Source organism: Rhipicephalus microplus, chromosome 5, assembly GCF_043290135.1.
Source record: "Rhipicephalus microplus isolate Deutch F79 chromosome 5, USDA_Rmic, whole genome shotgun sequence".
In the NCBI taxonomy this organism is placed as follows: domain Eukaryota; kingdom Metazoa; phylum Arthropoda; class Arachnida; order Ixodida; family Ixodidae; genus Rhipicephalus; species Rhipicephalus microplus.
In genome coordinates, this window is record NC_134704.1 from 77,771,328 (window position 1) to 77,785,372 (window position 14,045).

The 14,045-nt window shown below is 46.0% G+C and overlaps 1 protein-coding gene across 1 annotated transcript in view; it reads right to left on the reverse strand.

Annotated features, from left to right (window-relative positions):
- The window catches only part of LOC119174372 (transmembrane protein 135), a 53,542-nt gene extending 40,467 nt beyond the window's left edge, over positions 1-13,075 (reverse strand). The window contains exon 1 of the mRNA XM_037425244.2: positions 12,788-13,075. Within this exon, the coding sequence (XP_037281141.1) occupies positions 12,788-12,937 (150 nt within the window). The 5' untranslated portion in view covers positions 12,938-13,075. The remainder of the gene's footprint in view (positions 1-12,787) is intronic.
- Between the last annotated feature and the right edge of the window lie 970 nt (positions 13,076-14,045).

Consider the following 14,045-nt stretch of genomic DNA (forward strand, 5'->3'; position numbering starts at 1 on the left):
GTTTCATTGCGGAGAAATGCGGAGTAACTTTTCATTTTAAGCAAGCATATTACAACTCGCAGAATTCGGCTTCGTACGCGAGAGAGAGAGAAAAAAAGAACGTCGCTCACGACATTTTTTTTTGTTTTGACGCACACGAAGTTGAATTCTGAGAGTTTGTACGCGTGATTTCTAAATTATTGAACATTCTCTCAATAGCCAGCTTTTCGTCGATCAGCCGTATGTGATAAAGCAGCGTTTTGACGAAGTCGCTTGTCGTTTCACGTTGCCCCATTTCACTGCTGTGTGAATTCGAACGCATGACTCATTAAACTCGAATAAAAGCCCCCTAAAACGTCAGAAAAAAAGAAAAATATGCTGAGAGGTAGAAGTAGAGACGCTGACACAGAGGTGAGTATATATATACTGACAACCATAAGTCGACTCGCTCAGACTCAGGTCGAGCCGTGAGTTCGAGTCTAAATGAGTCCCAGTGAGCAATATTTTCGGTAGTCTGAGTCCGAGTTAGTCCTGTTGAAGAAAATTTTCGTGAGTGTGAGTCCGAGTGAGTTCGGCTCAAGAAAACTAGTAAGTCTGAATGTGGGCGAGTCCAAAGCGCAGAATATATTCCACGAGTGAGCTTCACTTTATTTTGCTCACCTAAGGGGTGCCATCTAGCTATTTTCAGCATTACTATCAGTGCTACATGAATTTACGTTTATACTCACGTCTACTCACACGTATCCAAGGCAGTGTCGTTCATACACCGTTTCCACATTGATTAATCAGATGAATCAATTACGTTGGGGAGGGAGCAATTCTTCAAAAACATTTCTTGTTGATTATATATTATGCTGCCATCTCTTCCAAAAAAAATGACCTTACTGGTTTGGAAACACTCAGGAGTCGTTTTCTAAGATACTATGTCCAACAACAACAAGAAGAGGACCCATTACGCGAAATGGTGTTAAAGAGCATTAACACGCGGGTTGAATCTCATTCTAGGCTAACCGACTCTTGATTGATTTATTTGTGGGGTTTAACGTCCCAAAACCACTATTTGATTATGAGAGACGCCGTAGTGGAGGACTCCGGAAATTTTGACCACCTGGGGTTCTTTAAAGTGCACCCAAATCTGAGTACACGGGCCTACAACATTTCCGCCTCCATCGGAAATGCAGCCGCCACAGCTGGGAATCGAACCCGCGACCTGCGGGTCAGCAGCCGAGTACCTTAGCCACTAGACCACCGCGGCGGGGCGCTAACCGACTCTTGAGCAGACTCCCTCAGACTCAGACCAGGTCATGAATCTGAGCGAGTCCGGGTGAGTAATGTTTTGGTGAGTTTCAGTCAGAGTTAGTTCGGCTGAAGAAAATTTTCGCGAGTGTGAGTTCGAGTGCACCCGGCTCAGTAAAATGTTTGAGAGTGCGGGTTCGAGCGAGTCCAAAGCTCAGAATTTATTTCACGAGTGAGGGTGAGTGAGCTCCACAAGTTTTGCCAACCTGCACTGACAACAGACACTCAAGTTCGAGAACACGCTTTCTATTAGAGGAATACTTAGGAGCACAACAAATTTTTTTAATGGAGCACAATTTCACAATCCCGACTCTTACCGCGACACGACTTTTGGTAAGCGGGTAAACACGTGAGGAGAAAATGTGGGTGGCGACGCCGAATTCACGCACCCAACAGCGCAACGCAGTAAGATTTTCGAGGCATATACTGCATACTACGTAGCTTCTGAGCAATAAAAATGCAGTGCATTGACATATCTGCGGCTGCCATAGACCTAGTATACAAAGTTCTAGAAAATTTCGCCGTGCAAATGTCACAAAAAAATACCGAAAATACTTTTTGGAACTTGTGACGTCACGCGCACACATTTCAAGGCCGAATTTAAAAATGAAACTTCAACCTTACTATTGTAACAAAGAACTTTTGATAGTAAAAAAAATATATGGCTTTATAGTTCTGAGTGCAGTTTGTTAATCTAACCAACATCGTCGTTTCTCTTTAGCGTCCCTCCAAGTCTGTACAGAACATGCTCAAGTGCAACCCACTAGCCCATAGGGCCAATCTTATCAACGCAAGTCTCCCCAGTTTCACACATTCATCAACAAAATCACACTCACTCCCAGTGAAATGCACAGAAGGCGCGCTCACACGTTTTCAGGCCAAAGTTTCCAAATAAGTTATGCCTCAATTGATTCTTTCACTGTAAAATCACGCGAAATTATACCACGTGAACCCTTCCAAATTTACGGAGCATGACCACAGGTTGTTGCATGTATTGTAGCTGAAGTGTTGATCATCTGATCACGTGAATGGCTGCCCACTTCCCGGCGAGGAGGAAGGAAATAGTTAGGGGGGAGTATTGCGTAATAAGAAAGAAAAAGGAAAGGAAAAAAAGAAAAGAGGAGATAACGAAAAAGAAAATAAGTGAAAAAGAGAGGAAGAAAGAAAGAAGAGAGAAAGAATAGATAAAGAAAATAGAAAGAAAGGGGGAAAGAAAAACAAGAAAAATCAAAATAAAGGAAGGGAGACAAAGAAATACGAACAAGAAACAGAAAGAAAGACAGAAAGGAATACGAAGAAAGAAACAGAAAGTAAGAGAGAAAGAAACACAAAGCAAAAACAGAAAGGGAGAAATAAAGAAAGAAAAACACAGAGACAGAGAAATAAAGAAACAGAAAAAATACAGAGACAGAGAGAAATAAAGAGAAAGAAGAATACAGAGACAGAAAAATAAAGAGAAAGAAATAAAGAATGAAGAAAGAAAGAAAGAAAGGAAGAAGAAAGAGAGAAGGAAAAGAAGAAAAAAGAATAATTGATTTGATATGTGGGGTTTGACGTCCCAAAACCACCATATGATTATGAAAGACGACGTAGTGGAGGGCTCCAGAAATTTTGACCACCTGGGGTTCTTAAACGTGCACCAAAATCTGAGCACACGGGCCTACAACATTTCCGCCTCCGTCGGAAATGCAGCCGCCGCAGCCGGGATTCGATCTCGCGACCTGCGGGTTAGCAGCCGAGTACCTTAGCCACTAGACCACCGCGGCGGGGCAAGGAAAAAAAAGAAAAGCGTGACACGCACATGCCAAGCTTCGCTTGGCCTCATTGTGCCGACAGGGCAAGTTGCCCCTGGATTTTTTTCCCCCTTTAATTCGTTTCAGAGATTTACATTACCATACAGAATAAACGCAGCTGTTAGGCTGTCGTGTGAACTATGCATGCTCTAGAACACTGCAGTTCCAGCTGCTTTTCTTCAAATTCCGAGAGGCTTTGGCTGGTCTGACAGAAGAATTCGGTTCAGTGTTGAAACGGTCCGCTTCGATGTGATTCTAAACGTGCTCTGAAGACTACTGCACGATTCTTCAGAGGAACAGCTAAATTCGTGCTCCCCTGTGGCACATATGTATCAAATTGACAAAACACTTCCAACATGATACAGAATGTTTTTTTAATCGACGTAGGTAAAAAAAAAATCTGTCAATAAAATGCATTGAGGAACATAAGACGCTTCTCTCCAGCTACATTTAAATGCAATTCAGCCTTATAACATGGAACGAAGATGTTTCATTGTGTATCTATGCATGATACGAACGGATCAGTTCCAAGTGACAAAAAAATAACCGCCTTGGTTTATTGAGCGCTCATTATTAAAACAGTTATATGAAAAGGCGTGAGAGTACTGAGTGTGAGCAGCGATGGGTTAGCCTATGGGTTAGCATATTCATACATAAAACATTCGTGTGGTCTTGAAACCCACGAGAAATTATTAAGCCTACGGCACCTGTGTGCACAAACGCGAAAGACATAGCTCGTATCCCGCCGCAAAGTTCTCATACATTGCAAACTTTGTGAAACCACGAAGCTTGCATACACTATTTAGTGTCAACTATCGTTACTTCGTGCGAAGCAACTAACCTCAACGATGCCCAGATTTTTGTATATACACCATCTCTCAGTGTAATATCTTTGCGATACTTCCAACGCACTTGCGTAAAAAAAAGGGGGGGTGGAGGGGGTGCTAGCTTCGCACTAGCGGTGCCAAGCATGGTGGGAGTGAGGAACTGAGCAGCCTTTCTCTTTAGCTTTCTCTCTGTGCGTGCCGTAGACTTAGCATACGAAAGTGCGGAAATTTTCATCCGGTCGATGCCACTAAAATACTGAAAATGCATTAAAAATTTCTTACTCTACACGCCGAGATGTTGGCGCGAAATGTAAATATGAAATTTCCACCTCGTTTTTTGTTTTGTTGCTAATAATAAACTTAAAATGAGACGGCATTAGAGTTTTAAGAAGGCAGTTTGTCAATGTAAACAAAGTCATTGTTCCCTTTTAGTGTCCCTTTAAATAATTCCGCATAGGCACTCGGAGAACTATAGGTAAAAGACTCGTCCTTGGCGCGAGCGAGCGCTCAATTCGCTACAGATGGCTATGCTATTTGTTTTTTGCCTGCATTACACAGAGCTACGACATCATCCGATGCCAGCAAACGACAGTTATGTCCCCTAAAGTGATCTGCTCATAAAAATTTGATCTGTTAAGAGAACGTCCAAGGGCTGCCCTCTTGTTTTGCGCAGCGCTGATATTCACCGAGCGACCTCAGGCACGCATGAAATTCCGCAAGGGTCCCACACACACTTGACTTACCTAAAAAATATGGCCGCGTTTCCGCTAAGCAGCACTGGTAAACCGAGTTTTCTCGGGCACTACGAATAACGCAGAGCACGGAAACGATGTCACGAGGTCGTCATAATATTTAGGTCGGGTTAAAAGTAATAAAGGTGTGCGGATACAACTCGCTTGCAGGTTTTGCATGCCGTCCTACCCGGCGCGCCCGTTTGATGATAATTTGTATTCCGGGATCACTTAAATATTACAGAACGAAACACAGAAGTTTTGTAACAGAAAGAAGCGAGTGACACTGCAGCGTTGTGTTTGATTCGTCTGTAATGAAGCTCTCGTGCTGACATTTTCGGCCATTCGCGGCTTGCACTTGCTGTCAGTGCAAATAAATTCGAAAAGAAAACGTTCGCGTAACAGCTGGACCGGAATGAGAGCGCTTATGACACGGAAACACTAATTTAACGACATTAATGCCTGCAGATGCAGATACAACGCTCGCGTACGCGTCGACCAGTTATGCAGCGCTCTGTAAACGTCACGAATGCTTCAGTAACCTTCACCCTCTTCGACAATGAAGTATATAGAAGTTCTGAACACCACTCGGGCGTTACAAAAAAAAACCGTCGTCAATACTTTTTTCACTCTGCTTCTACCGTTAAGTGACCCTGATTTGTCATTGCAAGTGTGCAGGTCCCCTGAAGAAGCTTCGGAATTAAAATCTGGATTTACGTTTTACGTCTCAAAACCAATACATGAGTATGGGGTCACAAGTCGCAGAAATGGTCACATGCAGTGAAACCCAACCACACGCGCTGTCACAAAGTACGTCAAAAAAATATTTAAAAAAAGCATTACAAGCGCTCGCTATATCTGGTCTGGTAACAACGTATAAATAATTTTCCAACGTCATGTTGACTGTTCATTCGAAACTTGGCGCACGCTATTTCAATTATTGTCTCTTGCTACAGAGCACGCTGAAGATTTTTTCTAACCTACTCGTACTCTGACATGCACATTAGGTCATTAATACTGCAGCCACAAATAAATGCACTGAAGTAAGCCGTGACTCTATTGCGGGTGTACCCGTTTACGTCAATGAAGTAACATTTACGTTAAAAAAAGAAAAATAAAAGCTTGGCGCACAGACAAAGACGGTCGTAAACGAACTGAGGTTGCACTGCGCACTTTGTTTCAACAATGTCCGAAGGAGACCGATTGTCTCAACTATTCCGGGAACGACGGCCAGAATAACTATTTTTGAGCCGGAAACCATGCTAGTAGCCAGATTATATTCTGCAGCACTGTATAGGTATTGTTTGTATTTACGACTAGTGAAAATCAAAAAAAGAAAAAAATTCCCGTAAAGACATGCTCGGGCTTTCACAGCAAGCACTGCTGTCGTATCCTCGTAACTATCTCATGTTATTTCGACAAGGAGTATTAGCGTGAGTATGCACAAGTGCCATTGCGGTGTAATCACTGCAGGCGCGCTCATCTAGAAACGTTTGTATTCACGACCACACAGTTCTTCCGAGCACTGTAATATTAATTTCAGGTCATAGTGGCAACATCTGAAGTTTTACATCCCAAAACCACGATATGATTGATTTGATAATTGATATGTAGAGTTTAACGTCCCAAAACCACCATATGATTGATATGTGAGGTTTAACGTCCCAAAACCGCCATATGATTATGAGAGACGCCGTACTGGAGGGCTCCAAAAATTTCGATCACCTGGGGTTCTTTAACGTGCACCCAAATCTGACCACACGGGCCTAGAGCATTTTCGCCTCCACCGAAAATGCAGCCGCCGCCACCGGGATTCGATCCCGCGACCTGCGGGTCAGCAGCCGAGTACCTTAGCCACTAGACCACCGCATATGGTAGCCACTAGACCACCGCATACGTAACCACGATATGATTACGAGGGACGCCGTAGTGGAGGTCTCCGAAAATGTAGACCGCCCGGTGTTCATCATCATCATCATCATCATCATCATCATCATCATCATCATCATCATCAGCCTGACTACGTCCACTGCCGGACAAAGGCCTCTTCCATGTTCCGCCAGTTAACCCGGTCCTGTGCTTGCTGCTGCCAATTTATACCCGCAAACTTCTTAATCTCATCTGCCCACCTAACCTTCTGTCGCCCCCTAACCCGCTTGCCTTCTCTGGGAATCCAGTAAGTTACCCTTAATGACCAGAGGTTATCCTGTGTTCTTTAACGTGCACTGAATACCAGGTCTTACGGTGCACACAGCGAGCACGTGTGTGGGCGCAAGTTCAAGGCGACCGGTTCCACACCGGAACGAGGAAACGCCGGCGCCCAAATCACGCGTGACGCAAGGCGCGCGCGGCTTACGCATCGGAAATCGCGGCACGCGTGGTGCGCGGGGAATGCGTGCGCTGCCACTGCGGCACAGGCGCTGCCGGCAAACCAGGATGCTTCTTCAGGCATGATGGCGCACATGAGCGCTCAAGGTCAGCGGGCACCTTTTTTGGGGGGTGCCGTCGTCTGCTGCGATGCGCGCTCTTCCTTCCCGACCACGACGTGGCGCAGTGGAGGTGACCCCGTTTCGCCTTGCCGGCTCACCCTGACGCAGTCATTTTCTTTTTTTTATTCATTATTCTTATTCGCAGTTCCGGGCCCTCATCGGAAGCTGAACGGTGTACTGGCGATCGAGCGGAGATCATTGCAGATTCGCTCCTACTCTCCCGCCCCTCCGTGGCTGCGCACGGCTCCATTTACGCAGCCCCAAAACACGCGCACGCGGTATGAGACTTCAGCTTCGAAGTGGATGCGAAACAACACGTTAGAGAAAAGGCAATAGGACAAGACGACGGTGTAAGAAAGAGTGGGCATGGCTAACGTTTATTCGTGTGTTTTTCCTGAACGTCTGTCATTTTTTTACAGCGAAAGCTGTTATGAAATCACAACTCGGGTCACGTTCGGCGCCGTAGTTGTCCGCCACCACCGGTGTCCGTAACCACATCGCACGAAGTAAGAAAAAAAAAACCTAGTAACATGGACACGCCGATGGAGAAGTGGTTTGAGAGCCCTAAATCAAAGGAAACGGTACTTTACGAAGTTGATCCACACAGAAAATTTTCCATAGCGAAAGACCTCCCACGACACCCTAGACACATTAATCCACCGACTTAGATTGGAAGTAGCATACACAAACAGCTTCCTGCACAAGATATATCGATCCAACTCACCGGAATGCCATTGTGGTCATGCAGAAGAAAATGTTCGCCATATTCTTTTGGAGTGCGTTAAACACGCGAATGAAAGAGAAAAATTAAAGAACAAATTAGCAAGTTTGGACAGACGGCCCCTCACAATAAAGAAACTACTTGGACCATGGCCTGAGATGCATCTCCAGAAAAAGGCAATAATCTTGCTGACAGACTTTTTAGTGGAGACCGGACTGGACAAGCGCCTATGACTGACAGCCAGAGATGGGTATTATGTAAAATGTGGTCATGTATATACTGACATTAGATTAGTAAGGTGTGCGTGTAAATAGTTTACGACTGTGTGAACTGCGCGAAGAAAACTGTGTATTGGCTGTTATTTGAACTGGTTTCAGTGTGCTATTATGTGTTTTTTTTTCCCGTATTGTTAATTTTGGGGTACCGTTCTGTATTATTTTATTTTTCGCTGCAGAACTTTGTGATATGGAGTAGCCGAGGCAATAGGCACCTCAACCTCTCCACAGCAAAACAGTTAAAACAGAACAGAACAGACACAGTGGGGCTCGAACACGGGTCCGCTGCGTGTCAGCCCAGCATCCTACCACTGAGTCACGCCGGTGCTTGGGACTTCTTGGCAAACTTGTCCTTAAACAGACTTGATGTCGGGAAAAGAATCGCGTTAATATGAGTAATTAAAGCGTTTTGAACAGCAAAAGAACAACCAGGAATCGCACAATGCGAATGGCGTAACGAGCGGGTCGTCCAATGCTCCAACCTGTTACGAAAGCTTGTTCTTGTTCCCCTATTAACTGAGGCACACACCCACTTCAGGCATAATTCCTCAGCGTCATCAGCCACTGCATGAACAATTGGCACAAAATTCCTCGCAAGTGTTTAGGCGATACCACGCTTCTCAGAAGAATGACGAAAAATAGCATAGCGAATGCCGGCCTACTACCCACATATTTTAAATGCCGTATTGGGTACCCGGCAAGTGTTCGCAGCAGTTATCCAATGAATGTTTAAAAAAGGCTCCAAGCTTTCGCTGCGACTGCTGCACCATCCGCCCAGGCCTGACTTTTTTTCTTTTGTATTACGTTTTTATATACGAGCGGTGCTAAGCAACTGTATGCTTCTTTCGTTTTTAAGTTCAGTCAAGCTGACACCTTACGATTGTGTTTTAATAGAAACTAGCGCCGACTGGTAGGAGCGGTGCTAAGCAACTGTATACTTCTTTCGTTTTTAAATTCAGTTCAGCTCACACCTTACGATTGTGTTTTAATAGAAACTAGCACCGACTGATTTCAAACAGTTCAGCGTAGACATAGTTCCCTTCTCGCACCTGAACTGTGCATGCCTCTTTGCGCTAATTTTGACATGTGGGGTTTAACGTCCCAAAACCACCATATTATGAGACGCCGTAGTGGAGGGCTCCGGAAATTTCGACCGCCTGGGGTTCTTTAACGTGCACCCGAATCTGAGCACACGGGCCTACAACATTTCCGCCTCCATCGGAAATGCAGCCGCCACAGCCGGGATTTGCGCTAATTTTAGTCGAGTAACATTTCGTCTACAGCTGAGCTTGTTTGTATCTTCCCATACGCCGCAGAGGGCAGCCTGTTATGAAAGTGTCTACTTAACACGCCCCTTTCTCTTTCGAGTAGGCCACCTACGGTGCATTAAAACTCACCCCTCATTAGGGCAGACCTATATACGTACATGCAGTGTAGTACAACGACGCGTCCACGCAGTTCGTATGTAAACAAGTCAGAATTACAATATCAGCGTTGGCTCCCGCGACATGCACCATTCTTAGCACGTACTATGGGCGTCAAATTAAACCCCGTACAGCGGCAAGTAATAGTAATGGCGCAGTATACGCTCCGTCCGGGCATCACAGTAGACATGCGCAGTGCTGCCAAATCGGAGTGATGTGCGCATGTCGATGGTAATGACTGGACGGCGCGCACTGTTCTGTTTCTACAGCTACAATGCTCGTCGCCGTTCGGGTTTCACTGTTCAAGCAGAAACGTATGCCGACATAGTGAACCGGCGCGTGCTCCAAGCACGCCAACAATTAAGCACGATCTGCAACGCATACGTAATTAAAGGATGAAAAAAAGAGCACTTCGTGCTTCATGTGCACAAGGGGAAGTGTCCCACCGCATTGCCTATGCAAGTTATACTTGCATAGGCAATGCGGTGTCGAGTACCGCATTGCCTATGCAAGTATAACTTTCCCGTATACGCAGTATGTTTTTTTTTCTTTTTGCGCGTGAATATTATCTCGAAGTACTTGTTAATCACTTCAGTAAAACCGACTCGGGAAAAACACTGGTGTGCAACAGCACACTGCCCTGCTGTAATGCCAAAATCGTTCGACAAAATTAATGGAATGCCTCTCAATTTTAGCGAATTGTATGGTATGTATTGGTCAGTTTTGGTCTAGTTTGCGCTCATGTTCGTATAGCCACTTGATGGTACAAATAAGACCAAACTGACACTTAATCGACGTCTCTTCAGAAGTTGCATAGTATGGACTCTTACAATGGCTAAGCGTAGATCTTTATCGTGCTACGGAACTACAAAAGCTAGCAAGGATGCAAAACTATTTATAGCCCTAAAACTGCGAATTGCGATCGGTTACCGCTAACGGGCTCCACGGAATTCCACGTAAGGAAGAACGGGTCAAATAGGAAAAAAAAAGCATTGTCGAACAGACCGCAATGACAAACGTGTGCTGCGTTTGGAGAGCTCAATAAGAAAAAAATTCAATATGGGTGAAGGAAATGAAAGAGTTGGGACTTCAAAAGTTCATTCTTCAGTCCCTCTACGAAACATTTCCCACCGAACCACCGAACCCCATATTAAGATTTTTTTCTTCAAAGAACTGTTTACCAGTTTACATGGCTTTTGAGTGACCCCCTACAGCTATTTTAAAAGCAAGAACAAAAGTCATCGTTTTAGCTTCAGATAGTTAAATGAAATTTGTCTTGCGTCGACGCCATCAACGCACCTGTATCGAGTATTTCAGAGTTTGGCGCACAACACAAGTCGAATAGCGTGTCACATACGCTAAGCGGCGTCTTATTCTGGTTACGTCGCAGAGCACTGGATGGAATGAAACGGAATCAACGAACGAATGCTGCTATGCAGCGACCAATAACCAGCCGTGCAGTACTGTTAAACACTGTAGACTACGCGATAACGTAAACTAATAAAGATATCGCCCGAGAGCGCTTTAATTTTGTCAGATACTCTCGCTACCACATGTTGCCACTACGCGCTGAACGCCTGGTCCATAATGATTCTGGACGCATTCCTCTCATAGGCCACATGCACGGTACACGATCAGATATGTACCTCAACGGTTCAACGGTGCTTGCACATCGTCACCTTGTATGTTAGGACCGCTCTCGTCCCATTCAGAGCGCATGCACCCAGCTGCCTTGTCGGCATCATGGCGTAGCAGCAGTGGCGGATCCTGAGGGGTCAGCACCCCCTCTCCCCTCTATCCAGTGCTCGCAGCCCACCTCCTACCACCACTTAGGACAAATGAGCGAAACCCCAGTTAGCCGCACACATTAATAGTAGTTATGCTGCGAAGGAGTTTTTATGCTAGTAAAAACAAAAAAGTCGTGACAACGCCCCCCTCTCCGGTGTTACTTTAGGTGACCGCCCCCCTAAAATGAGTGGCTGGATCCGCCCCTGCATAGCAGGCGACGGTGTCGTGCCCTTTTACATATTTGATTATTTTCAATAACGGGAGATCTGCCTGCAGTATGATTAGGCAGCAGACTGCGGTGGGGGAAAATGAATTCAATTTCATATTTACGCTTCTTTAGGTTGCGCTCACCTTTAAGTATAGTGTTTTTGTTTGTTTGCATGTCACCATCAATACGTTGTCACCGGGTACGGGAATTAAACCTTCAGACTTGTGGTCAGTTAATTGAGCGCCGTACCGGTTCAGCCAGCGTGGTGGTTTAATAGATTTCGAGGTAGCATTTATAGAGTTACCGAAAACAATACCATCCCGGATTTTTTTTTTCTTTCATTGAATTCTCGGTAGATGGCGGGGGCGTGTCCACACTACCTTGATGGGTTTAACGTCCCAAGAACTCGGGCTATAAGAGAATCTGGATGATTTAGAACAACCTTAGTAGGGCGCAGCCAGCATTTTTTTTTCGGGGTAGGTGGGACGGGGGTAATACCTATTTTAAATCGGGAGAGGTAGCCCCTTAAAATGGACATATTTCCTTCTGTATGCCGTAGAAAAAAAAAAATCGGAAGGGGCACGGAGGGGGGGGGGGGGGGGGCATGCCACTGTCCTGTAACGAGCACTGACATCACATAGAATACGCTGGTCCCCAGCATTTTACCTCCATCTAAATGCCAGCCAGGTCTGAACCCGCGTCAGAGGGGGGGGGGGGGTGTCCTCTCAACCCGATCACACATTCGAGCCCCCTCGACAGGCGCGTAGCCAGAATTTTTTTTTTTTCAGGAGGGGGGAGGCATTTGATTTGGGGAGGGGCACCCACTGAGATTGGTCATTTTTTCACTATCTATGCCACGGTGAAAAAAAAAATTGGGGGGTTGGAGAGAAGGTACTCGGTGTGTCAACCCGTGCATACGCCCCATGGACATTGGTTATACATTCCTGAACTAATTCAGTTCGGTGTAAATCGTAGACATACCGAGTTCAGAAACAACCGGGAGTTATCGAGTTGATAAGGTTTCCTAGCAGACGCCCGGACTAGAGAAAAAAAAAAAGGAAGAGACAACATAAACACTGAATAACTTTCACAACGTCACGGCAAAGAATCTAGACATAACCTGTACTCGCTCAATATATCGTACCCAACTTCAATACGCAACGTCTTCCGAAAAACAGTTCGCAATCTGAAGGTCATTCATCAAATGCATCGACTATTCAGCCTGAGCCGCCCACCTTCGCCAGCCCTGAACTCACCAGGTAGAGGACTCCATATAGCTTCACCGCCCGGGTGAACGTGTTGTACCAGACGTCGAACCAGGCTTGGATGCAGTGCGGCGTCCACGTGTGTCCGATCTCGTAGCAGTTGTACGGCACCGACGCGCACAGGAACTTGCTGAGCGACATGGCCCTTCGTATTCCGCGGCTCCCGCCGCTCCCGCCTAGAAGCCGGCCACGCTCTAGTCCGTCACTTAACTAAGTCAGTCGGCTGCGAGGCATCGGAGAGCGCCGAATGAATCCACCCCCTCTCCATGCGCAGCGCACCGACGCAATGCAGCGAAAAACACGACTGACAGCACCAACGTTACTAGAACGACAGCGCAGCCTTCCGCCGCAACTGGCCGGCGGAGAAGGGAGGGTGCGATGATCGCGCTCTGGAAGCACGGCGACCTACTGCCACCGGCGGCCTGCTACACTCTCGCACACTGCTGGGAAAGATCATCCCTGGTTCCGCCGAAAGAGCATCTCTGTACCGTGAGATTTGCCCGGCCCGTTGACGTAGGCTGGAATACGCTTGAGGCGCACCTGCGTTCGGAGTCGACGCGACGATCACTTCTTCCTCTTCGTCCGATCGGGTCTTCGCGAGGCGGTGTGTAGACCGCGTTGGATCGCAGACGCTGCGTCGTCGTGGGGTCAGGAAGGAAAGGCGAGAAAGAAACACGAGCTGCTCGATTCGCGAGCCGTGGACCAACTTTCCGCCGGCACGCGCCGCTCAACGAGATCGCTTGCGCCCAAAGGGATGGGCGGGCACTGCATGATGGGCACGAGGGCTCGTGATTTGCGCGCGAGCCACCTTTCCAGGCTGCAGAAGAGACGACGACGACGAAAACGCGGCATTGGATTTAGCCACATGCGGATTTCTTCTTGACACCAAAATTCCTCGTTAACAATATTCCCTTTCAAATTTTTTGTATTTAAAAATTCCTTTCATTATTTCATTGACTTACGTGTTACAGTGTTATTCTATATAGTTCGGTCACTCTAAATTCTTTTATTCATGTGGTGATCAATTTCTTCCTCATTCCTTTTCAAAATTAAAAATTTCCTTATTATTTTTTCTTCATTAAAAAATTAACCGCCGGTTTAATGGTCAATACCTCGTGGTGAGTAGGAGCCATAAATCAAGAAACAAGAACGCAAGCAAGCATTATTTCTAATATTCTATTCTTGTGAACCTCCTCATTAGGTAGTTGTAACCAAGATCTCTGTTCCACTGTAGAAAAATCGGGACGGA